This window comes from Macrosteles quadrilineatus, unplaced genomic scaffold (assembly GCF_028750875.1).
Source record: "Macrosteles quadrilineatus isolate MER2022 unplaced genomic scaffold, UCM_ALF_1.0 Scaffold_4__1_contigs__length_99947679, whole genome shotgun sequence".
Classification (NCBI taxonomy): Eukaryota; Metazoa; Arthropoda; class Insecta; order Hemiptera; family Cicadellidae; genus Macrosteles; species Macrosteles quadrilineatus.
Genome location: NW_026542597.1, coordinates 38849936 through 38876621, shown reverse-complemented (window position 1 = coordinate 38876621; position 26686 = coordinate 38849936). Strand labels below are relative to the sequence as shown.

The window sequence follows — 26686 nt, the reverse complement described above, 5'->3', positions numbered from 1 at the left end:
GTACTTATGGTAAGATCTGGACTCGGGACCGATTTACTTTTCCGTTTTGAGGTCCCTAGAGGCCAAAAACACCATCAGTTCAAATTCATATATATATATGCTAGTGGCTTGTAGGGACATAAGTCCCTAAAAGCGCTACAAAAGTAATTTTTGTAAGAACTGTATTATCTAAGTGTCAGTATAGATATCCCTGTACACCATATCTTTTGTGAAAAAAAGGTTTTTTGTTTGTCTTTGTTTGCTTTTGTTGGCGTTGTTTCCAATAAATAATTTAAATCACTCCATATATAATTGTTAGCGAATTTCCCTATAGGGAAGTAGCTATTACCGTAGGTCTCATGGCAAGACTTAGGCCCGGGACCGATTTACTTTTTCATTTTAATGTCCCCAGAGGCCAAAAACACCATTCGTTCAAATTTTTATATATGTATATATATATATAATATATATATATATGAATTTGAACGGATGGTGTTTTTGGCCTCTAGGGACCTCAAAACGAAAAAGTAAATCGGTCCCGGGTCCAGGTCTTACCATGAGTACTACGGTAATAGCTTATTCCCTGTATGGGAAATTCGCTAAAAGCAGAAGTAAATTTGTCACAAATTCAATATTTTTGGACCTAAATCTTCTAATTAAGTTGAGTATAAACAAAATATACTAATAAGGTTCACAAAAATAAAAAAATTAAAAAAAGCTTAAGATAGTGGCGTATCCCTTTAAAGAAATTTTTGAAATGTTGTTTACTTCATACTAAGCTATCAATATTTCAATAAAATACCCCTATTTTCTTCCCTGTAGCAGCAAACCTAAGTACTCATCTATATATTAATTATGTAAGCCGATTCTTTTCGTCAAAATTGTGGGCGACTGGGAATTCGCCGAATGACGGGAGAGGGCTCAAATTAAGGTCTCGATCCCGCGACGGCGGGAAAAATAGTGAAATTCCTGAAATTTTAACGCAAAATTCGATATAACGTAAAATGTTCTCCATAAGAATAGTATTAGAAGCCATTTAATGCTGATTTTTGTTTACTTCAATACAGCTAATCGTGATTTATCATTATTGCATTTGGATTACTCATTTGCCAGCCAATTCTGCAATGTACTGTATACTATATTATGAAACCAGGGATAACGTTACTTATAATAATTTTTAGTTACTTTTTAGCAGGTTGAAATAGTTCTATTTTTACTGTGCAATTTGCAAACTTGTGTATTTTTAAGTGAATTAGTTAAGCGTAGTAAAATCATGGAAGATGGCTCAAATCAATGGAATTGAACTTAGAATGGGTGAAGAAATAATGAAGTGTTCCTTATTATAATTAATTTGAAGGTTATTGTTTTATTCAAGGAATAAAACAACTGTTTTGATTTCAAAACATATGTTAAAGATTTATTCTACACATTTTTTGTAAATTTACTAACATTTATATTTGCGATTTATTGGGTTTCATTAATATTTTGTATGAAGTGTAAGAATCCTAATAACCTGAGCCACTCTTAGAAAATAACCTGAGAATAAAGATGAAATAGGTTCGTACCTACAGGTATTTGTTCATTAGGCAAGTGTAATATGACAAGTTCCAATGGGCGGAAAAACAATATTTGTTTGGAGGAGATTTTAACTAGGTACTGCCGGTTGTTCCAAGCAAACAATGTTCAAATAATATAGCCTAGCATGCACGGTAGTAAAGGGAGCATCTTTATATAACAGTAAAACCTAGGGGTAGTTTACGTTTCTTAAAACTAACCAAAAATATGCACGTCGAAGGTGTTGATTAAAAGTAATTTCGTGATTGGTTTTGATGACTGGGTAATGGAACCCTAACCAGTCGCAAATTAGTAAGGAATCAGTAGTTGATTAGGCATTTTTTGATAGAATATGTAAAGTCAATCGCCCTTTAGGAGGAATACCACCACATAAACTTACACTAGACTAATAGTAGCTTTTTAGTTGATAAAATGACTCTTATTAATTACAAAATAATTAATAAATGCACGCATCTTAACTCAACACAAAATCTAATTCATGAATGTTTACAAAACAAAAAACAATAGAAAAACATATGATAGTAAAAGTAGGTATAAATGAATTATTAACAGTCTTAGAGAAGACATAACAGTCTCCCCCACTATTTTGAACTTGTAGTGTATTATTATGAAAGCACAAAGTCCTTGTATCGGCCCGGCATTTGCCTTTGTCGCCTTGATCTCTCTTGATTCTCAGGAATATGGCCTTGTTTGTCTCTGTTTCCTGAACTTTTGGAACCTCTGAATTGTTTTCTTTGGAAGTTGGTGGTTTTTCGGGAATTGATGGTCCTTCGGGAGTTGACGGTCCTCCGGGATTTGATGTTCTTACGGCAGTTGATGGTCTTTCAGGAGTTAACGGTCTTTCAGGATTATCTAATTGATTATAAGGAGTAGCAGCCGTAGTGTTTCCTTTGGTGCTGTGTTTAGAAGCCCGTGGAACATCAAATATGTGGATTGGTTCAGCCCTAACAACCTTTGGTTTTGGTATCAAAGTAGACTGCAATTGATCAATGTGTCGTTTTATAAGTCGGCCTGACGTATCAAGGGAAACTAGATAGTGTCGAGTTCCCAACTTTTTATTTACCTCTCCAAACTCCCAAACGTTCTTGTTGTTCATGAAGAGACGAACCTGAACTCTCCCCCCCTCATTGAATGAACGTGCAGAAGGAGCATTTCTAGTTGAAGCTTTTTGTATGTTAGGAAAAATGGCATCCATTCGTATTCTTAACTTCCTGTGGAGGTAAAGTTCAGCGGGTGATTTGCCACATGCTAGAGGAGTTGCTCGGTACCGCATTAAGATCTTCTGGACCTTTATTGCCATTGGTATGTTTTCCGAAGCTGTGGACTTCAGGCGGTTCTTCAATGTTTGAACAGAGCGTTCTGCTAAGCCGTTTGTTGCTGGGTTTCCTGGAGATATGAATTTCTGGAAAACGCCATGCAATTTGCAATAAGCTTGGAATGTATCACTTTGAAAAATTGAGGCGTTGTCAGATACCATAACATTCGGGTAGCCGTGTGTAGTAGATCTGTTCAAGTAGATGTATGGTATTGGAGCTGGATGGTGCATCTTTGATTACTTTTATCTCCTCCCATTTTGATCTAGCATCAATACACACGAGGAAGTTGAAGCCTTGAAACGGTCCTGCGTAGTCAATGTGTATTCTTTCCCAGTTCTCTTTTGGGATTTCCCACGGGTGGTTGGGAGCTTTGGGTGGATTTGACCGTGTTAGTGCATAATTTTCACATCCTTTCACAAGATGCTCAATGTCCTTGTCAATATTTGGCCAGTAAACATAGCGCCGTGCTAGCTGACTTTCGTGAAGTTCATTTAGAATCTTGTTTCTAAGTAGTGATGGAATGTAAACTCTTTCTCCCCGGAAAATAATGTTTTCGACCAACGTAAAATCAGAATCAGTTGAATTGGTGAGTAGGTCTTTCAAAATCTTAGAGAGCACTGGATCTTTGGCTGTCTCGTTCTTAATGATTTCAGCTGTGATTTCATGGCTTGAAATTTGAAAAATAACTTGGCTGCAGATTTGGTGTACCTTTTTTCCGATTTTCTTGTCTTTAGGAGAGTGAGCCTGTGTAAGAGGAGCTCTTGAAAGACAATCCACGTTTTTATTTTCCATGCCCTTTTTGAACACCAACTTGTAATGGAAACCTGACAGATATGATGCATATCTGAGTAAATGAGCTGAAGTCATTTGTGGTAAAGCCTTGTCATGTCTGAAGATCCCATCCTCGTCGCCAATTAAAATGACTCTTATTAATTACAAAATAATAAATAAATGCACGCATCTTAACTCAACACAAAATCTAATTCATGAATGTTTACAAAAAAAAAAAAAAAACAATAGAAAACATATGATAGTAAAAGTAGGTATAAATGAATTATTAACAGTCTTAGAGAAGACATAACAGTTGATCAGAACCAAATCTAGTTTTAAGTTTGTTCAATGTTTAGACCAAGAAGCTTATCTCAACACACCTTTATTTTCCTTTTCATATCTGACAAAAACAATTTCTAATATTTTAATCAGGGAAGCCTTTTTATCATCACCAACCAAAAGACCAAAGCTACATTGGTAAACCAATATTTATTCACAAACATGTTTGCTGCCTTTAACAGAGTTAAACCTCTGGAATCATTCAAAATATATATTAATACCCCCGCTGCAGCAAACCTGCCGACTAAGCGAATTTCCATTTGAGTGAATTGATTTTCAGTTAAATATATTTTAATAACATTAGGTTTAACGAGTACCTAGGTTTGCAGCTACAAGGAAACTAATAAAGTGTGTTTTTGAGTAAAATATTGATAGCTTAGTACAAAATAAATAAATTTGCCAAGTTTGATCAAAATATATTCATAAACAAGCAAACTACAACATTTGACAATATTCTCCATAAGAATAACATGGGAATTTTAAATTTAAAATTTTTTAAATGTTATCCGTTACTAATAATCGAACAAAAATACTTATATATACTAAATTATTTGTTTTTTTAAGCTCTTTAAAAAAGGTCTAAAGAGAAATTGGGAAATTTTGTGTTTTGAGGGTCAAAAGTGAGAAAAACCAATTTTTACCCCATAAAACCCCCCCTAAAGCCCCGTTCCCATGGTCCGATCGTGCTGGTTCGCGAACTCATTCAAGTTTATCCCGCTTTACACATTTAAACCAAATTTCATCAAAATCTGACAAAAATTACTCAAGTTATCGCGTTCACGGACGTATATATATATATATATATATATATATGAAAAATAGTAAAATAGGGCTACTATATATAAATAAAGATTAAACATTAATAAACTTAGTACCCAAGTAAAATTATTGATTAAAATTATTAAAGTAAATATTTTAATAAATAATTTTACTTGGGTACTAAGTTTATTAATGTTTAATCTTTATATATATATATATATATATATATATATATATATAAGTCTATATATATATATATATATATATATATATATATAAGTCTATATATATATATATATACATATATAAAAATTTGAACGAATAGTGTTTTTGGTCTCTAGGGACATCAAAATGAAAAAGTAAATCGGTCCCGGGTCTAGGTCTTACCGTGCCACCTACGGTAATAGCTACTTCCCTATAGGGAAATTCGCTAAAAATAAAATCAACAAAAGAAAACAAATACAAACAACAAACTGGTTTTTTTAAACAAAAGATATGTTGTTCTGGGATACCTATACCTGACATACCTGACACATAGATAATTTGATTCTGAGTTTGTTTGAATATTATGTGAGGGATTTTTACCCTTACCGATAAATTTTGATTTCGCCAAATTCCACAGATAGTTCAGGGTACGGGTGTCTAACTATCCAGGGGTCTAAAGTTAGCCTAAATCTTGATTTCCTTATATATCTCGAGGTTTAAGCTCAGTCCGCGGCAACAAAGTACGCCTACAATGGACTCATCATCGCCCACCTCGAGATATCGAATTTGGACTTTAACCAAATGGTCTTTCCTATCGAATTCCGCGGTAACCAATGTCAACCGTCACTCTACCGACCTAATTGTAGGTTAAGGTAACTATCCGTTACCTTACCTTGTGTGTCGCGACTTATTCGGTCACGAGCTGGCACTTACCTCGTCCCGTAGTCCAAATCCGCTCGAACACAATTCACTGTGGCAGGGTATAACCCCTCCAATCAGCTAACTCCGCCGCGAGGTATTCCCTCACGGTACAATACCTACCTGCTCGTTGCTGGGGAGGGTATGTCCCCTCCAAGCAGCCGAGCTTCGCCGCGAGGTATTCCCTCACGGTACAATACCTACCTGCTCGTTGCTGGGGAGGGTATGTCCCCTCCAAGCAGCCGAGCTTCGCCGCGAGGTATTCCCTCACGGTACAATACCTACCTTCTAAGCCGACCCGTCGAGTGTTCTGCCCAAGTTATAACGCTTGGGTAGAACTAACTATACTAATATGGGGTTGCTTAGTATGCCTAACAACCCCGAGCTTATACTTACCGACACTATCCACCTTGGGCCTAAGACTGGCTTACTACAAGCACGACCTATTAAGTCACGCTTATGGCTATAGTCGCGGTATATTCTACCACGACGGAACTTACCTTGTGAGCTGTCCGACGTCCAACATCAACTGCCACTGCCCCAAATGCACCTGCTTATATAGGACCTTCCAGTGGCAGGGGGTGTAGGGGTGAGGTAGGGGAGGTAAGCTCGGCAGTCCAGTTGTGTTGCTGCTTGACCTTTGTCCTAACAGCTGATAAGCTCGGCCGCTACCTCAATGTTTTACAGCTCGTGACACCTAAGCTGGCACTTGGCCTAGCGCGGGCAGTGTAGGCGGGAGGAGGGTGGAGGTAGGGAAAAGACCGGACTGCAAACATGTTTGCTGCCTCACGGGGTTGACTCCCCTTGTATTATGTACTTAAGCGCCTTCAGATGGGTCGCGAGGACAGTTGATGCAACCCGCATGAAGGGACATAATGTTTTTGAGATAGGTACTAGTAGCGACCGGCCAAGTGCCAGCTTAGATGTCACGAGCTGTACTTCCAACTATACATATATCTCTCTCTCTCTCTCTAACGCTGACACTATTGTCATTCAGAATATTTAACTATACTTCCATTGTTTATAGTTACGTACTAGAATAACTTTAATAACTCTATTTCTAACTAAACAATTGGGTTGTAGGAATAATTTAAGACAAGAAACAAAATAAAATCTGTATTTTTTCACAAAATAATAATACTTCTTTAAAATAATAACAACTTCTGTACAAAATAATAACAACTTCTGTACAAAATAATAACAACTTCTTTACAGAAAATTAATAAACTGTAAGGGAAAATTAACCCTTACACACTCTACTTAATTCACAAAGAAAAGAAAACAAAAAAAAGAAAAGAAAATTGTCTCACTTCCTGAGGTCTCCGCCTCATTCTCTCCTCGCCCTGGGGTGAGGCGTCAGTCCCAGATGCCGCACATTGATTCTTTTGAATCTACCCAGTTGCGGAATGTACACCCTCATAACCCGACGGTGCCCACCATTCCGTCTATTCCTCGGCCGCCTGTGAGCCCGAGTGTTTCTTTCTGGATTTAGTCCCTCATCACGAAATCTTGCCAACGAAGCCCGTTCTTCGGCGTTGAGGTTGAAAGGATTTTGGTCCATGGTTTCCCTTTCCGTGCACTGCGGTAACCCTTCCACTTCGACCCTTGGAGGCTCCTCGCAAATCTCCCCTTCTTCCACCTCCATCGGGACGATAGACCAGTCGTCCGGGGTCGGTTCTGGAATTACTTCAATTGAGGAGCAATCGCTGTCGATATCTGTGTTGGTATCCAGTGACAAGGCGGGACTTGACGGTCTTTCCGCTCCGACGCTTTCCTCCAAGAGACCTCCAGGGGTTGATGCGTCCGTTTCCGGAGGGTTCTGGAGAATTGAAGTGGTGAGCCCAAAATCATCCTGTTGTAACACCACGAACTCATCTTCTCCTGCCCCTTCCTCCTTAGCTTGCGCCTTCCCCTCGGTGGGTTGTGGTGTCCGAGGTGGAGTCTTCGGGGTAGCTGCTTCTACAGACTCCCTCTTCGGAGATGAAAGCGGAGATATCAAAGGTGGCGGAGCTAACTTTTCAAACTCGACTTCCCACTCCTCTAACGTCCACTCGTCTTCTGTCTTGCCGCACCCCTTAGTCTTCAGATCTTCTCGTACCACTGGTTTCAGCTCCGGGAGGTCAATCCCAACCTCAATCTCGCCAGCTTTCAGTCTTGCCATCATCTTCAGGCGGTAGGCCGGTGCGTCCAGCGTCTTCTCTTTTACATCGATGCGTAGGGACAGGGCGTCTGCCAGAGCACAAAGAAATACCCCACAATCTCTCCCGTTGGACTGCCGTGGGCACGACCTTTCTCCCCACAATTTCCATCTCTTCGGCTGACTCATAAGCCTCGATATATATTCATCCATGAAGCGACTTAGGGAATTTAGAATCTCCCTGTGGTCCCGGTTTGGTACTGAGTCGTAGGCTGAAACTTGCTGACGTGCTGGTTCTATGGTCACCAGATACCAATGGGCATCCGGCCCACAATCAGGAACGTGAATGGGAATTAAGATTAGGTCTTTGTCTAACAAGTTTTCTCCCAGCACTTGTCTCCTTATCCCCTGATAACCCCTCCTATTCCATGCAGTGTAGAAGAAGGTATCCATTGCAAATACTTTCGGCAGCTTCGAGGATAACGCACTCCTTCTCTCTAACAGGCGTAAATAAGCAGATATTACATCCCCATGCATTAACTCGTCATTCCCTAAACATTTAAGTAGATATAATGGAGGTGCTTCATAGTTACGGGCTGTGAATTTAGCCATGACTAGGGTTTTAAAGGGTGTGCGGCAAGCAATAAGTGAGTAAGCACCTGCAACCAAGCAAAGAAAGCAATCACTACCATGCATTGCAGACAACTACTTTAAGCTAGGCTTACCTTAGAGTTGAAGGTAACTGCGTACTCGGCAGACTCTCCAACCCACCCGTATACTCTACAGGTTAAGCCACATACCTTTTCATGTCCTTTACGTGGGCACGACCTTCACAGCGACCAGACTTATTTCTATAGGAATAAATATTATTACCTGTCTTTGCGATTATATCAAATGGGCCGTCATATTTTGCAGCTAGTTTGGCTGCAAACGAATCAGCGGCCGACGACAAAGGGTGCTGTTTAACCCAGATTCTATCTCCTACCTTAAAGTTAGCATCCCTACGTCTCAGATTATAATATTTCGCCTGGCGATCGTAAGCCTTACGAATGTTCTTATGACAGTCATCCCGAATCTTGGCCAACTTTTCTAGACGATTCTTAATGGTCATCTCTAGACTATCCCCAGGGCTATCTATCTCTTCCAGTGGTCCATGTATTGCGTTGGGTGTTCTAAATTCCCTTCCAATACTGAGTAGCGCCGGCGTATAACCCGTACTATCATGCACAGCCGTGTTGATGGCGTAACGAAATTCGTTCAGGTGTACATCCCATGACTGATGGTCTTTCTTTACATATTGAGCTATCATAGTCTTTACCACCCTATTCATCCTTTCTACGGGATTCTCCTGAGGTGAGTAGGGCGCCGTAAGCTGATGTTCTGATCCCCAACCTTTTATAAGATCACGCCAGATCTTCGAAGTGAATTGCGACCCATTATCAGTAATGATCACCTCTGGTGCTCCATAGCGCAATAAAATTAGGTCTCGAAATGCGTTGGCAACATTATTTGCAGTTGCGGCCCTCAACGCAGCCAGCTCCACCCATTTCGTATAGACATCTTGGGTTACTAATAGGTACCGAGCGCCTCGCTTTGACCGCGGAAGAGGTCCTACTAGATCAGCTGTCACGTTGTACCATGGTCCAGCCGGCTTCCTGATAACCATCTTTCCAGCATGTTTATTTTGATCAACCTTATGTGCCTGACATGAAAGACACCTTTGTACATATCCTTTGATATCTTTGCCCATTCCTGGCCAATAGTATCTTGATTGGATGCGTTTTGTAGTCTTTCTCATACCCAAATGTCCGGCAGTCTCAATATCGTGGTTTTCCTGTAGAACCTTTATCCTTTCTTCTTTAGCGACACATTTCCGCAAATCCAAGGTTCTGTCTATTTGTGATTTTCCGGGCCGATATTTATATAACTCCCCCTTCCTGATAACAAAGTTCCTGAACTGATTTGGTCTGTCCCTTACAGCTGTCAACATCCTTGAATACCAATCAGACTTGGCTCCAACCGTTCCCTCAGGAGTCTGCTCCCCAGCACAAGTATCAACGATATTCACAGGATTCCGGGATAAGGCGTCTGCCACCTTATTCAGAGCCCCTTTCCTGTATCGAATTTCGAATTCATATTGTTGGAGTTCCAATATCCATCTCGCCAATCTACCCGAGGGTTCCTTCAAATTCATCAACCATTTCAGGGCTTGATGATCGGTCACAGCTATGAATTTATATCCCTCCAAATACGGTCTAAATTTCTTCACTGCCCAAACCAAAGCCAAACATTCTTGTTCAGTAACCGTGAACTTCTTTTCAGAGTCAGACAATAGACGGCTGGCATATGCTATGACGACTTCCTTACCTCCTATCTTTTGGGTAAGAGCCGCACCAAGGCCTTCCAATGAAGCATCGACCTGAACCCAGAATACTTCCTTATAATCAGGACAAGCAAGAACTGGGGTCGAACTCAAACCCTCCTTCAATTTGCTGAAGGCTAACTCTTGAGCCTCACCCCATTCCCAGCGCACATTTTTCCGCAGCAGCTTTGTCAAAGGTAGGGTTAGTTTTGCAAAATCTCTGAAAAATCTCCTATACCAAGATGCTAACCCTAGGAAGCTTCTCAATGTGCGGACTGACTTCGGCGTTGGGAATTCTTTGATCGCCCTTACTTTTCCCGGGTCTGTTTTTATGCCATCGCCACTGACAATGTGACCAAGATATTTCAATTCCCTCCGGCAAAAGTGGCATTTTTCTGGATTGAGTTTCAACTGTGCAGCCCTTAGCCTTTCGAAAACATCCTTAAGTAGGACTAAGTGTTCATCAAAAGTCTTACTTACTATGATCAAGTCATCTAAATACGCAAAGGCTTTAGGCTCCAACTCGGGACCTATTACTCGATCTAAGAGTCTTTGAAAAGTTGCACCAGCTGAATGAAGTCCAAATGGCATCACAACAAATTCAAAGAGGCCTTTGCCTGGGACAGTAAAGGCAGTCAAGGGTTTGCTCTCGTTAGTCAACGGCACTTGCCAATACCCCTGTCTCAAATCAATCGTTGTGATATAATTGGCTTCTCTTAATTTCTCCAAAATTGAATTAATCCTCGGCATAGGATAGGCGTCAGTCTCGCTTTCAGCATTGAGACGTCTTAGGTCTAAGCAGAGTCTGAACTTACCCGAGGGTTTACGGACCAATACCATAGGACTACTGTATGGACTACTGGACGGCCTAATAACCCCCTCCTTCATCATCCTATCCACTTCATCGTTTATTATCTTTTGCATGGCTGGGTTCCTGGGATAATATCTTTGCTTAAATGGTTCTTTATTTTTCAACTTTATGTGATGTTCTATCCAATCAGTACGCCCTGAGCACGCTTCAAATTTGGGAAGTTCCGCTTTCAAGAAATCGTCTAATCTTTTCTTCTGCTCAGAGCTCAAATCTGAGTCCACACTGTGTTTAGCTGGCTCCGTACAAAAAATTTGGTCGGATATCGTTTGGCAGTTCAATGATATCAATTCAAGAGGTGTTATTAAATCAACGCCGATAATCACTTGAGAAGAAAGGCCCTTGAGGTGAGGCATTGATACTTGACACCTTTTGACACCTATTTCAATATCGAATTCATAGCTCGTGTCCACCACAACCTCGGATTTATCAGCCATCGATATCCTATACTGTATCCCAACATGCTTGACCTTCATGTCCTTTAGGTGTTTGACTACGTCATCATTAACAAGTGACACTACAGCCCCGGTGTCAATCAGTGCCTTAAAATATCGTCCATATATCTTTACCAAAACATAGGGTCTAGGATCTGTATAGACCCCCTGTTTACCAAGGGTGCTAAAATTTCGGATTTCAGTGAGCCAGTTTTGCCAATCTTCAGAGGTTTTTAGTTTGCCCCTGGCCTCGGACTCCGGCAACCTCTGGACCCCGAAGTCCGTCCTTCGTTTCCCTTACAATCACAATCTGTTAATCTTACTCCAGGTTTCTTACAATAGAAACATCGTATTACCTTCGGCTTCCGACAAAACCTATAGATATGTCCAGTCTCATCACAGTTCCAGCAAATTATCGATCTATTGGATGACGTTTCCTGAATATTTTGTTGGCCCCTGGCCGATTGTGCGTACCTCTGTTCTCCCGACTGGACCCTTGGCCTCGAACTAGTTAACTCTGTTTCCGTCTGAGTGCACACAGAGGTGCACGATCTAGCGCTCCTACTCGGAGGCGCGGAAACAATCGCGGTATTGTGGGCATATTTACCATACTTACTTTTCTCATCGTAAGCCGTTTCTGGAACTAAGGCCTGGGCCGGAGCTGGGGGAGGTTTATAATTCAGTTTATCTCGCAAACAAACTTCATATTCTTCAGCCATCCTTATCATACTTGCTATACTAACTGCATCCCGACGCCTTATGTACAATTTATAGTTAGGGTGCATGTTTAGGAAAACTCTGTCCACTTTGTCACATTCGGAGAAACCACCTCTCCTTCTAATAAGGGTTAGAAGTGCTACTACGTAGTGTCTGAAAGGCTCACCTTGACCCTGCGTTCTCCTCCTTATCTCATCATCGAGTTGTAGTAAATAACCCGGAGGGAAGTATTGCAACTGAAAATCATTCAAGAAGTCTGTAAATCCAGTCCAGAATTCTTTGTTATTCCTATACCAAAGTAACGCAGAATCTTTGAGTAGTTCAGGGAGAACACGGACCACTTCGTCCCTAGGCACTTCGTAGGATTCGACAAGCTCATGTAGTCTCTCGATAAACGACATCGCATCGGTCTCTTTCCTACCATCAAACCTTAAGTTCCATTTGCGCACAGTATTACAGAGAACTGCAGTCTCTGGCACGTGTGGCTTTTTGGGGAGGAACGAAGGCCTCCCACCCCTACTACTTGGGGCTTCGAACTGCTGCGCATCTATTTGTATACCAGTTACCTTATGTGGAGTGCTTGAGAAAGAACCTTCAGCCTGGCCACCTACTAACGCTGCGAGAGTACGTCGTACTTCTAAAAAGTTCGTGTTAGGCGGGAGTCCCAATATTTCTCGGACGTTTTGCCTTTCAGAATCAAGCTCTATGTTCCCCGTGACCTGCTGTTGCTGCTGGGAGAGCTCTGAGGGCATCTCCGTCCCGACCTTACCTTCCCTAATAGCCTGTACAAGCTCAGCTCTTAACTTATTAGCAGTCCCATCCGCGGGCAGACCACGTTTTCTCAGCTCACCCTCTAGTTGTGACTTGGAAAGATTGTATACCCAACTAACCCGAGTTTCTGTAGCCGTGACACCAGGTAATCCTTGGCCCTTCGACGTCCCACCAGTCTGAGTGGTCTGGGTGTCTTCAGTTACTTTTGGCTTACCTGACTCAGTGTCTTCATTTCCAGGGCTATCTGAGTCCGATACGCTCATGAAAAACAAACTGAACCCCAAAATATGTAAAAATGACCGCCAAAGTCGCAACACCCAAGTATCCATGTCAAAGACTAAAATTTCCTATCTCCAACTCTAAAGTATTTAATATGAAACTAGAATGACTGTAAACTTACAGTCCCTGTTCGGGCGCCATTAATGTGAGGGATTTTTACCCTTACCGATAAATTTTGATTTCGCCAAATTCCACAGATAGTTCAGGGTACGGGTGTCTAACTATCCAGGGGTCTAAAGTTAGCCTAAATCTTGATTTCCTTATATATCTCGAGGTTTAAGCTCAGTCCGCGGCAACAAAGTACGCCTACAATGGACTCATCATCGCCCACCTCGAGATATCGAATTTGGACTTTAACCAAATGGTCTTTCCTATCGAATTCCGCGGTAACTAATGTCAACCGTCACTCTACCGACCTAATTGTAGGTTAAGGTAACTATCCGTTACCTTACCTTGTGTGTCGCGACTTATTCGGTCACGAGCTGGCACTTACCTCGTCCCGTAGTCCAAATCCGCTCGAACACAATTCACTGTGGCAGGGTATAACCCCTCCAATCAGCTAACTCCGCCGCGAGGTATTCCCTCACGGTACAATACCTACCTGCTCGTTGCTGGGGAGGGTATGTCCCCTCCAAGCAGCCGAGCTTCGCCGCGAGGTATTACCTCACGGTACAATACCTACCTGCTCGTTGCTGGGGAGGGTATGTCCCCTCCAAGCAGCCGAGCTTCGCCGCGAGGTATTCCCTCACGGTACAATACCTACCTTCTAAGCCGACCCGTCGAGTGTTCTGCCCAAGTTATAACGCTTGGGTAGAACTAACTATACTAATATGGGGTTGCTTAGTATGCCTAACAACCCCGAGCTTATACTTACCGACACTATCCACCTTGGGCCTAAGACTGGCTTACTACAAGCACGACCTATTAAGTCACGCTTATGGCTATAGTCGCGGTATATTCTACCACGACGGAACTTACCTTGTGAGCTGTCCGACGTCCAACATCAACTGCCACTGCCCCAAATGCACCTGCTTATATAGGACCTTCCAGTGGCAGGGGGTGTAGGGGTGAGGTAGGGGAGGTAAGCTCGGCAGTCCAGTTGTGTTGCTGCTTGACCTTTGTCCTAACAGCTGATAAGCTCGGCCGCTACCTCAATGTTTTACTTCCAACTATACATATATATCTCTCTCTCTCTCTCTAACGCTGACACTATTGTCATTCAGAATATTTAACTATACTTCCATTGTTTATAGTTACGTACTAGAATAACTTTAATAACTCTATTTCTAACTAAACAATTGGGTTGTAGGAATAATTTAAGACAAGAAACAAAATAAAATCTGTATTTTTTCACAAAATAATAATACTTCTTTAAAATAATAACAACTTCTGTACAAAATAATAACAACTTCTGTACAAAATAATAACAACTTCTTTACAGAAAATTAATAAACTGTAAGGGAAAATTAACCCTTACAATTACAATAATTTGTTTTACATTTTTAGGGACTTATGTCCCTACAAACCACTAGTCTATATATTAATTACGTAAGCCGATTCTTTGCGTCAAAATTGTGGGCGACTGGAAAGTCGTAATATGACGGGAGAGGGCTCATATCATGGGGACGTCCCGCATGGAGTCAGAAGGAAATCTTAAATAGAAGCACAGGTTGAATGTACATCAAATTAAAGGTCTTTACTAGCAGAATATAATGCCGCAAATTTGAACTCAAAACGGACAACCGAGCCAAGAATGACAGATGTCAAGGATTCATTTAATTTGCATTGCAATACGCTTACTCCCCTGGGGGCATAGCCCAAGGAATCGGGAAAAAATGTTAGCGTAGGCATAGGTCGATATGCACATCAAATTAAAGGTCTTCACTAGTAGATTACAATGCCGTAGATTCAAGCTCAAAAGAAAGCTTGGGTAAAAAATGGCAGTTGTTCAATGATTCGAAATGGCAGATTCAAGAAATCTTTGAACGGCTGCCATTTTGCGCAGGATCAACCTTTTGAAGTGCGGTTTAGGGCATTGTATTCTACTAAAACAGACCTTTCATTTGATGTGCATATTGACCTATGCTTCCGTTTAAGATTTTCTTCCGACTCCTTGTGGGCCGTCCCCCCGAAGAGTTATTGGATGAATGAATATGTGTTAAAATAAAGTTTTATGCTCTGTAACTTTGTACCAAGTATTGTAGCTATATCTACATTGTTTTTTTTTACAAATATTTAACTGTCTTCGGACTTAATTACCACGCATATCAATTACGTATGGCGATTATTTGCGTCAAAATTGTGGGCTACTGGGATGTCATAGAACGACGGGAGAGGGCTCAAATTAAAGATCTCTATCCCTTGATGGCGGGAAAAATAGCGAACTACCCAAAACCTTAACCAAAATTTAAATATAACGTCAAATGTTCTCCATAAGAATAGCCTGAAGCCCATACACAGCTGATTTGTGTTTACTTTAATAAAGCTGATCGCTCTATTTTTCCAAGTCTGTATTCAATACACGCAGTTGGTTTACCTTTTAGCCAGTTACCTCTGCAATGCACTGTTTACTATATTGAAACCAGGGATAATAAAATCCTATAGTTGGGACTTTTTGAAAACCAAAAACCAAACCAAAGATGTTCGTTTCAACTGTAAATATTGGCTTCGACAACTGGGATATGGAACCCTAAAACCATAAAATATTACTCAACTAGCAAACACGTTGCTCGAAATCGAGCAATTGCAAAGAAGTAAAGTAGTTATTTAAAAACAAATAAAAGTCATCATAATTTCCGATGAGTTTAAAAGACTTTGAAATGAAAAATAACAGCAATTAAAATATACAGCTGATCAAAATGTAAACAATCATGTTCTTCATAAGGATAACATGGGAACTTTAACAGCCACTGGGGCAGAGCCCAAGGGACTTTTTCAAAAATGTAAGGTCAGTTTGCAAATCTACGCTACACGCTCTTTCTAATGAGACGTCAATGGATAAAATCGGTTAAGAAATGGCGGAGGAGTTCAACCGACAAAGTTTCATGTAGCGTATTAATTATATAGATGTGGCCAATAAAACTGTTAATTTTGTGTAGTACTTATTTACTTCCCTAAAGTTTAATAATGATTAAATGGTCGTCTAGTAACGCAGAAAGGACAAACATTGGATTTTATAATCCGTATATGAAAGCGGCTGAAGGGAGCATCTCGGGATGAAGATGATGACGTCATTGTTTCTCGCGACTCGCGTAATCAAATTCGTCTGCTTCTTTCTTTGCTGGCGTGTGATGTACAACCATCGGTGTTCGTGGCGTAGTGGATAGTGTACTACGCTGATGTGCAAGTGGTATCTAGATCGAATCCCGTCGGTCAAAGATTTTGATTATAATGCCATTTCTTCTTAACTGTATGTCTTTTGTTAGAATTTGAGGCATTTATAATTTTATTTTATAAACAGAATTTAACCGTCATTAGATTTTTTCATTATCAGCAAGTTTGGTTGGTTAGAATAGGTCATGACAGTAACTGCCGGTGTGATGACCTCATTGTTTCATCTTGCTTCATCCTGAGAGGCTCCCTTTAGCCGCTCCGATATATAGATAACAACAACTAAAGCAAACAGAGATACTTGTTTACACAAAGATGGTGAACAGGCATATCCACCTTGACAAATAAGTAATTTGATTCTTAGTTTGTTTTGATATTAAAATAAGTTGTTTTATATTTTGAGCTTTTTAGGGACTTATGTCCCTACATGAACCTAGTTAAAATTAATGATATTTAAATAGGAAATAAATCTGACAATTTTAAGGGAATAATTTAGTGGAATTCCAGCCAAGTAGATGGAATTTCGATTAGTCTGCGGGTTTGCTGCGGCGGGGTCATTTTATGATAGTGGTACTTTGCAGTTGCTGTCTCTTACACTTCAATTTAATCAATTATCTACACACAGAACATCATTCACCCACCTGTATCAGAGGGGAAGGGTACTTGGAGGTGTTCTGGAAGTGGACGTTGGTCGAAGTTAAATGACCATGAATTTCAAATTTGGCGATATCGCTTAAAGGTTCTCTGTGTTTTAATAACCTGTAGTGCTGACCACCCACAGCCACCTGACAGAAACACACATAAAAGAATCAGAAACAATCCAAGGACAGCTGGATCAAGTTTCGAACGTCGTAAATTATATGCCTTTTCTCAGGATTGACAATTAACCACTCAGCTGTCCAAATTATAAACTAAAGGCTACAGCATTATAAATACTTTCGATTCCCCAAGAATTATGTGGAAACTAATAAACTTCGCTAGGTACCCAGTTAATAAAGTTTTTAACCCATAAAAAGAGTACCTATAGGAATTATAGTATATTATCCTATTATGCATAGTAAGTTGAATAAGCAAACAAACCAGAAGCATGTATTACAAGAGGAGCAAGTATGTTGCGGGGACAACCCATTCATGTAAATATACTATTTCATTTAGTCTAACAGATTACAAAACACGTCCTTCCCATTTTGCTAAATACATATTTTGGAATTAGGCTACCATTTTCACATTTGGAGCAGTAAAAGCTATACATATTACCATACTTAAAATAAAAAATTCCAGCAATACAATCTGCAAAATCAATCTGTAAATTTTCACATTTATTTATTTTTGGGAATGCTTGCTAAATTCATCCAAAACTAACCATAAACCCAGCTTCTGTGATGTAGAATTCGAGGTAGAACGGCTGTCCTTGACGGAACGGAAATTTTTCAGCATCTGATATTTCTTTATTGGTGGAAGTGCCATTAATCATTGTAGTAGAATGTTCTGTGGTGTTATTATAAAACCAAACAGTAAATGAAGAGCCTAGCGGGCCATCGACAGCTTTAATGTCAGTGAGTTTATTGAAGTTCACTTGAAACCTGGAATGACTGGAGGTTAGTTTGTCTAGTGCCTTTTATTCAGACCAATATATCAAATTATTAATTAGGATTCTTTTAATTCAGACTTTTAAATCTTCAATTATATTGCATTACAACAACAGGTTTGTCATAGGTCATACGTCATACGTCATAGGTTTGTCGTAGGGGCTTGTGCGCATGGCGGTCACTGACTTGTATGTATGTATGTGTGAGTGTGTGTGTAAGTATTTTTAAAAATTACTGATTTTTGATCAATGTTTCTGTATCTATGATTTCTGTTTTGTTTTATTGTATAAGCTGATTCTGTTAAAATATTTATATTATATTTTAAAGTACAGGTTAAGTGTAAGAAAGGGCCATGTGGCCCTAACTTTGCCTGTGTAAATAAATGATTTTTCATTTCATTAAACCAGGAACATAAATAAAAAAACTTCAATAACATGCCTACACTTTCTGCATGCAGAAAAGTTATAAAAATTAGGATTTACAATAATATTAATTACGTACCCAATTTGGCCGAAGTTCGCAAGAAAAATCCATTTATAGTTCCCAAACCCAAAATGGGGGATTTTGGGGGAAACTAAAACATTTTAAATGATAAGCCCCATCGAGTGACCCCTCATTTTGAAGGTCATAATAAAAGAAAACTAACAACGCAAACTATAGGTCTCTATCTTAACACAGTAAAATATGGCAGCCAATTGAATGTAAAATTGCAAGTTATTTCCGATTTCTAAAGATTTCAATCAGCTTCCATTTTTTACTGGATTGAGATAGAAACCTCTAGTTTGGGTTGAGTTTTTTTTTACCAGGACCTTCAAAATGAGGGGTCACTCGATGGGGCTCATCTTTAAAACTATTGAGTTTCCCCCAAAATCCCCCATTTTGGGTTGGTAAGTAAGTGGCTATTAGGCTTAAAAAGTACTTCATAACATGCCAAAAAGGTGTGTAGAGTTTAGTTTTATGGAAAGCACTTTGCAACGTGTTTTTTTTTGCTTTCAGGTAATTTGATAAAACGTACGATGCTGATCAAGAAGTTATTTAAATTTTACTTAAAGTAAGCGTGTAATTTGAAAATTAAATTGTATTATACAATATTTTCATACATGCATCAGCACCTAGTACAATTTTTTTTTAAGTAGCCTTGAGTTAGCCTGGCTTTAAAGAAAGGTATTTTTTCAAACCAAGAGGTCCAATGAAATTATGTTTCTGAAACCAAAGGCGGAGGGGTAGCTATTTTATACAACAGATCAGTATCCTCTCCGTCGCGAAGCACGGTTACAGCAGCTAGTTTATAATAAAATTAGTATTTGCGAGTTTTTATTGATCAAGGCAAAAATTTAATATATTTTGATAGAATCTTAAAAAAAACTAGGTGTAATTTTTTCTAATCCAAGATGGCGTCCAAAATGGTCGTTATTTAGGGTTTTCCTATACATCTTTAAAACCACCAACTTTTTGTGTACCATACTAAATTAAGAAATTAAATTTCCTACAAGAAAAGTATATTATTTAACTATTTCTGATCAATCAGGTACAAGATATAATAACTATCTTGTTCTAATACGCCTTCCATAAGAATTACATGTACATGTGTATGTAAAATAAATGTTAAACATGGCAAAGCCTTCCACCTTAAGTGGCCCACACACTGGGGCGCTTGTGCGCGCACATGTGACGCGCGTACAGCTCGACGCACATGCGCCTCAATGTGTGGGTAAATGTGCCCATGCTCACGACACGCATGCGAGGTGCCTGGTGCTTGCCACCGGACCTTCGAGCATCGTCACAAGAGCGCGAGCTTGTTATGATGCGCGCCAGTCTGTGGGAAACCGAGGCACATGTTCGCGAACTAGCAGTACAAACCATAGCTGCATATACTGAAAATCGGGAACTACAAGGTCTGCGCCTGCGTGGCACAGTGTAGTGTGTAAAACATTCACTGCCCCACGTGTTAACTTAATACTTTCTGTTATTAGTTTTATATAGTATTAGTAAATTGACAAGAGTTATCGTGTAAAGCAGTATATACTGAGGAACGCTTATTAAATAAAGGCATTTTTTATTTGATTTGATTTGTTGTATTTTATTTGTCTTTGTTGTTTGGTTATTGCAGTACCGGTATTGACTTCTTTGTTGTGCGGTTAAGATGTCCTTTAATCACATAAGAAAGTTTTGGTCTGAGTTTATTGGGCTTTATAGATCACGAACGTGTTCTTGGGACGTGAAAAGTGTAAACTTTTTAAACAAATAAATGAGAAAACAAATTAAGGAGCTATTGATAGCAAAATGCAAGGAAGTGTTTCCTGACAGTGATGATAAGTTTGCGAAGACTGAAATTAACTCTTTGAGAGCTTAATATCAATGTGAACCAAATAAACTGATTAAATCTAACCCTTATACTCTAAATACGACCCTTATACACTTATATTAAACAATACAACCCTCATGTACTTAATACCTTATTTCCCAAAAACCATAATACGTACAACTAATAACTACCCAAATAATTGTAGTGTATAATCACATGTTTTTTTTATTTTTTAAGGAAAATTTGGTTCTTTTGTGACTTTGCTTGCAACTCTAAAGAAATTTCCTTGTTAAAAAATGCAAAATGAAAACAAATAGTAAAAATTAACATGGTGGCGATACAAAGGAGTTTATTAGAATGATTTCAATATAACTGTTGAATTTGCTGTTATAGCCCACTAATTGCATCGTCAAAGACGGTGGTGCGTGCGCATGTGTCTTTAGTGTGTGGTTACCAATTGAATCGCACATGTGCCTTGAGCCGCTCGCAGTCACCTCACCACGAGCCACGCAAGGCACATGCGCGCTAGTGTGTGGGCCACTTAAGGTCAATGTAATTAATATTCTTAAAATCTTGACAAAACGTCAAGCAATTCGACGCATAAGAATTGGTCCAAAACAAAGGGGAGGATGAGAACACAAAAAAGTTTTAGTTTAAGAAACTACTAGTGTCCCTGTTGCTCGAATTCGAGCAATCGATAAGTATTACAGGCGTTTTTTTTTAAATCGAATATCAGTCATAATTTCTGATGACTTTAAAAGATTTGACTCAAAGAATATGGAAATACTCAAAATGTGCATACCAGATCGATATAATCAACATTTCTCGTAAATATCTTTTCATTTTTCAAAAGCTGATCTTGTTTTTTAGTGTTTTCTACAAATAGCCTTAAGTGGCCCACACACTGGGGCGCTTGTGCGCGCACATGTGACGTGCGAACAGCTCTAAGCGCATGCGCCTCATTGTGTGGGTAAATGTGCCCATGCTCTGTGAGCAAATTTTTTAAAACTTGAAATGGGTGGGCGACCCTCCCCAAACTCATTTCATTAAAGTCTTTACAAATTTATATTCTTGTGATATCCCTTACCGTTTTCAACATATAAGCAATTTTAAGTTTTGTTCTAAAATGTACCAAATTAGTTTTAAAATAGTTTCCCAGATTTTCAGTAATGGTATTGTTTTGTGGGCTATGTTATTGCTGCGAGTTGGGACTCTTTTCTCAATTGGCAAATATGTTTTTGTTTGACTATACTAATTTGGGAAATAATATATGACTAGTGTACCTGTTGCTCGAATTCGAGCAATTGCGAAGCATTACAGGCAACTCAAAGATTATGGAAATACTCACGATCTACACAACAGTTAGATATAATAAAAATCTTTTGTAAATATCTTATCTTTTTCCAAAAAGCTGATCTTGTTTTTTTTGCGTTTTTAGTGTGAAAAAACATTATTTCTATTTCTTCTACTTGGTTGTGTTCTATGACTTTTTCTATGTTTCCATTGTTTGCAAATCGGTTATTTCAATGATTGCTCAAGAAATGTAGCACAGTGTTAATTCAGTTTTATTTTTAGCCTATATCAAATTGTCCAGGATTTCTCGCTCTTTTCCATTGTAATAATTACACCAACCCAAGTTTCATCTACAGATGCAATATGCCAAAGAATATCACCTACGTACAATCTCCAAGAAGTGGTAAAAAAGGCAGAAACCAACCCATACAATAGATATAAGTTAACTCCATAAGAAATCATTTTAAAAGTAACTGTGATATTAGGATTGTCCACTGATTTGGTAATAGAACATTATATTGCAAAACATGACACGATGCAGAAGAAAATCAATTTTAAAATCAGAAAAATCCATTGCAAATACTGTACTTCAGTTTGAAAAATTCAATAAATCATAATTTAAATATTAACAGCTGTTACATTAAAAAAAGTAGTGTAGAATTATGCATATGGTCGTAATGTAAACAAAATCTGAAGAGACAACTTTAAAGGCTTCTGGGGCAGAGCCCCAATGGAATTTACCTCTTTCCTCTTTTGATGGCTCATCTACAGACCAAGACCTTTCTTTAGAGACCCCTACCAAGTTTCTACGCCCAACCGTTCTCTCAAATTAGCTGTGACAAAACCCCCGTTTTCCTCCATAAGAATAACATGGGATGGGAATTTAAAGGCCACGGGGGCAGAGCCCCAAGGGAATTCACCATGTTTCCCTTTTGATGGCTCATCTACAGACCAAGACCTTTCTTTAGACTTCTCTACCGAGTTTCTACGCCCAGCCGTTCTCTCAAAATAGCTGTGACAAAGAAAAACAGTTTCAAATTAATATATAGATGTTTACATACACTAACATAGGGATATATCCAAGGCTAGTTTTTTTTTTTTTTTTTTTTTTAAGGGAGAGGAGGGAAAATGCTTTTACGCACGCACACAGGTAGCCAGCCTGTAGTGTGAGACTCCTGAATCTATCACAGACTACTCACTAAAAAGCCCCCTCTACTCTGTTGGACACAGACCTGGAATTGTTTGTCACATTACTTCAAGTCAGGCCAACATGTGACCTAAGCCCTCAGGGCTCTCACCGTTTTTGGCATTTAGATACTTTATGACCTACACCGCATCCCGGTCAAGGTCGAGCTTCTTGGCGCGGAGAATACCCTGGATGTAATGTGACACACAGGTCCAATTGTCCTCACCCACCGTCATCATCGGTATGACCGTGTCCATTGATAGCAGTCCTACTAACTGTTGACTCTCCAGGTGGGGCCTTTCCCAACGCTGGCAGTGGAAAAAGGTATGTTCCACGTCATCGGGAATGCTGGGTAGTATATACAATCGGGTGACACGGCTTTGCCCATCCTGAACAGGTACGACCGGGAAAGGCCGTGACCCGTCAGTAATTGGGTGAGGTAGAAGTCCACCTCTCCGCACCGCCAATTAACCCAAGGTTGGACTTTCTGTATCAGTCGCCTGGTCCAGCGTCCTCGAGTCTCCTGTTCCCAGCTCTTCTGCCACAGCTGGTAGGTGCGGGTGCGTTCCTCTGTTCGTGCCTGGTCCTCCCCATGGCGCTGATAAGTTTCCTTTCTCTCCGCCACCAAAAGTTTGACGGGGATGACTATTATTATTATTATTATTCTTTGTCATGAGAGCCGAAGCCCCCTGACTACATACCCGGTACCTATCGTGAGACATACCCGGGCCCCATGATGTAGGCCGAAGCTTACGCATCAACCTTTAGCACATCATGGGCGGATGACTTAATGTCATCAGGCTCACCGGCTGCCGAAGCACACCCTTCGGAAAGAGGGTTGCCCCTCAATCCTAACCAGGGATTCCGGCTACTTGTTTAAGCGTCACTCCACCTGGGTTCCACCAGGTACAAAGCCCTAGAGGACCATAATGGAGCGCCCCGACGCATTTAGTGCAAGCAACACTCGGGACCTATCTAATCCCTGACAGGCAGAACCCGCCATCATAGCCAGAAGGAAGGGGACCGTCAGCACGCTGACGGGGGAACCCCAACCTCCCATTTACACCACTACCCGATCGAGGCCTTTCCCAGTTGCTGGGAAACCAGAGATAACCAGAGCGATAGATCCCCAGATACCCCTGGCGGGCTCGGACCCAGCACCCGATCTACTTCGTTTGCCCGTCAGACCCAACATCACTGCCAGGCCATCAGGGTTTCCCAAAAGGAGGCAGGTATAGAAGTGGGACCCACCCGGATGAACCTATCCACCAGAGGTGGCGACACCCTTGACTCAATTGAGGTTCCGGGAAGAACCCCCCACACTCAAGATAACCATACCGTCCGTGATCAGAGACAGGGATTGGTTTGCATAAGTGCCTACAAACCGTTACCCTCACACTGCGGAAAGTTACGTTTCCCTTGAGTGCCCCCGTGAGCTACGGGTACTTGCCCGTTTTCACCTCCAGGAAAGGCTACTTCCAAAGTCGAGGATTTGCCACACTGAATGCTGGTCGCACACAACAAGCAGGCCGAAACCCAAAGAACCACAGACACAGGTAGGTTAGAGATTATGATGCACTTCCATCTCTCCTAGAGCTAAACACCCCTCCATCCTGGATGAAGGAATGTCACTGGGACCCAATGCCCAGTCGTCCATGTCTGTGGCCTACTTGAAATGCCGATACCAACACCAAGCAGTTACCTCCCCTTTTGGGGGCTGGGTTTTTCACCTCCCAGGACGAGGCTACTTCCAAAGTCGAGGATATGCCTCACAAAATGTCAGTCGAACACAACAGGTAGGACGAGCCCGAAGAACTCAAGTCACAACCACAGTTACAGGTAGGTGAGGAGAGGCGGAATTAACGGCGTCACTGAGAGCTAAACACCCCCCCCCCACCCTGAATGGAGGGAGTGTCACTGGAGGCTCCCCCTAAGGGCCTGGCGCTTACCAGACGTCCATAACTGTGGCCTACCTGAAGTGCCGGGTCAAACACCGGGCAATTACCTCCCCTCTGGGAGAGCTAGGGTCCGCGTGGTCGCTAGGCCACGTACCCACGCAAGCATGGGCCCCCTGCGGGTTTGACGGGGATGACTCCAGCAACCACCAGGACGGCGGGTTCGGGCACTGTTCGGTAGGCGGATGCAACTCTTAGTGCTGCCTAACGCTGCACTCGGGCGAGCCGCATCCGATATACCTCCTTATTGAGTGTCTGCCGACGCCTCAGCACCGTACAAGAGTACGGACTGGACAGAAGACATCAGCCTTCTACGGCTGGACCGAGGCCCTCCGACATTGGCCATCAACCGGCTAAGAGAGGAGACCACCTTAGCGGCCTTGTCCGCCGTACGGAAAATCTGATCCCACCAGCTAAGCTTGCTGTCCACCATAACCCCAAGGTACTTGGCAGAACGAACGGTCTGGACTTCGACGGCCCCTACCCTCAACGGCACGATGGTGTCAATCCGTTTTCTTTGTTAATATCACGATCTCAGTTTTTTTTCAAAGCAAGCGAGAGACCGTGGTCTGTCATCCATGCGTTTATGGTACGCATAACTCGGTTCAGCTTTAGCTGAGCCGGAGTTTGACAGTAGTATAGTACATTTGTAAAGAAATCTATAGGCAGTGGGCCGAATTTAAAAAAAAGTGGCTAAAAAAGCCCACTATGTTATTCTTATGGGAAAAGTTGCCGAAAGTGGCTCCGTATTTACATAATTCCCCTATTTTAGGTCACTCTATTTAACGTGTGGCTGTTAAACGTTTTCTTTGCGTTTTATAATTATAAAATGCTGTAGGCCTACTGTAGTTTGTTTTGCAGGTATGGTTTGCGCAAAACTTTGAAATATAATAATAATAATAATAATAATAATAATTCTTTATTGCTTTCAGACAATATTTACATTGTATAGCAAAGATTGAATACAATACATACGACAATATATATGATGACTAAGGTGAAACTTGGGTGATTTATTTATAGCATTGAATGCATTGTGCACTTGCATAATTCTACGTAATTTGTCTTGATTCTCGACCCGTGATCCACCTTTCATCTTGCGGAAACACCTTAAATTTTCATTAGTGGTTGACTTAGGATATTTAATGACTCAATACTACCGGACGGGTAGGACTGAAGAGCGCAAGGTACCTTCGGGCTCCTCGGTCCTACCCCGACGAATTCTTTGGTCAAGGGGTTGACAGTTTTATGTCTTGCGCACCTCTGTCTGTTTCCCTTCCTAGCCTACTTGTATTTGCATTTGCATCAATAATTATCAGACAAGTGACAAAAAGCCACCTGGGTCCAGAATCGACCTCGCTAAGATAAAACAAGTGACATTCAGATTTGAAGGCGAACACTATAACTACTCAGCTACTAAGACAATAAAGTCCATCCATAATGATATTCTACCTGTGGGTAAAGTGATCAAGTAATTAAGTACAGTACTTATTATTTATGAATAGAACTTGTGTATAAATAACATACTGAAAAGTAAGAAAGATGATCTTACCATAGAGCATCATCATTTACCACCCCTTCAACTATAATAGAAGACTGTTCATAAAGTTGAGACGTCAGCTTGTATATCACATGTGTTCTCTAAAAACAAATTTTTTAACATTAATGACAAGATTGTTGATAGCATGAAACCCATAAAGTACCTTAGTTACTAACAAGACTACAAGATCGTGCCACTCATCGTACCCTCATCTCCATTCATACTTGGCTTAAAATACCTACTTTGTATTGCTATTTAATAAGAAAGTATTAAAGTAA

The 26686-nt window shown here is 40.6% G+C and overlaps 1 protein-coding gene across 2 annotated transcripts in view; it reads right to left on the bottom strand.

Moving 5' to 3' along the window:
* LOC128993472 (galectin-8-like) overlaps positions 1 to 26686 on the bottom strand; it is a 78356-nt gene that overhangs the window by 28754 nt on the left and 22916 nt on the right. For both annotated transcript variants that reach the window (XM_054417383.1, XM_054417384.1), the window contains exons 6-8: positions 26421 to 26509; positions 17904 to 18123; positions 17182 to 17325 (exon numbers count right to left, since the gene is read on the bottom strand). In XM_054417383.1, coding sequence (XP_054273358.1) covers positions 17182 to 17325; positions 17904 to 18123; positions 26421 to 26509 — 453 coding nt within the window. The remainder of the gene's footprint in view (positions 1 to 17181; positions 17326 to 17903; positions 18124 to 26420; positions 26510 to 26686) is intronic.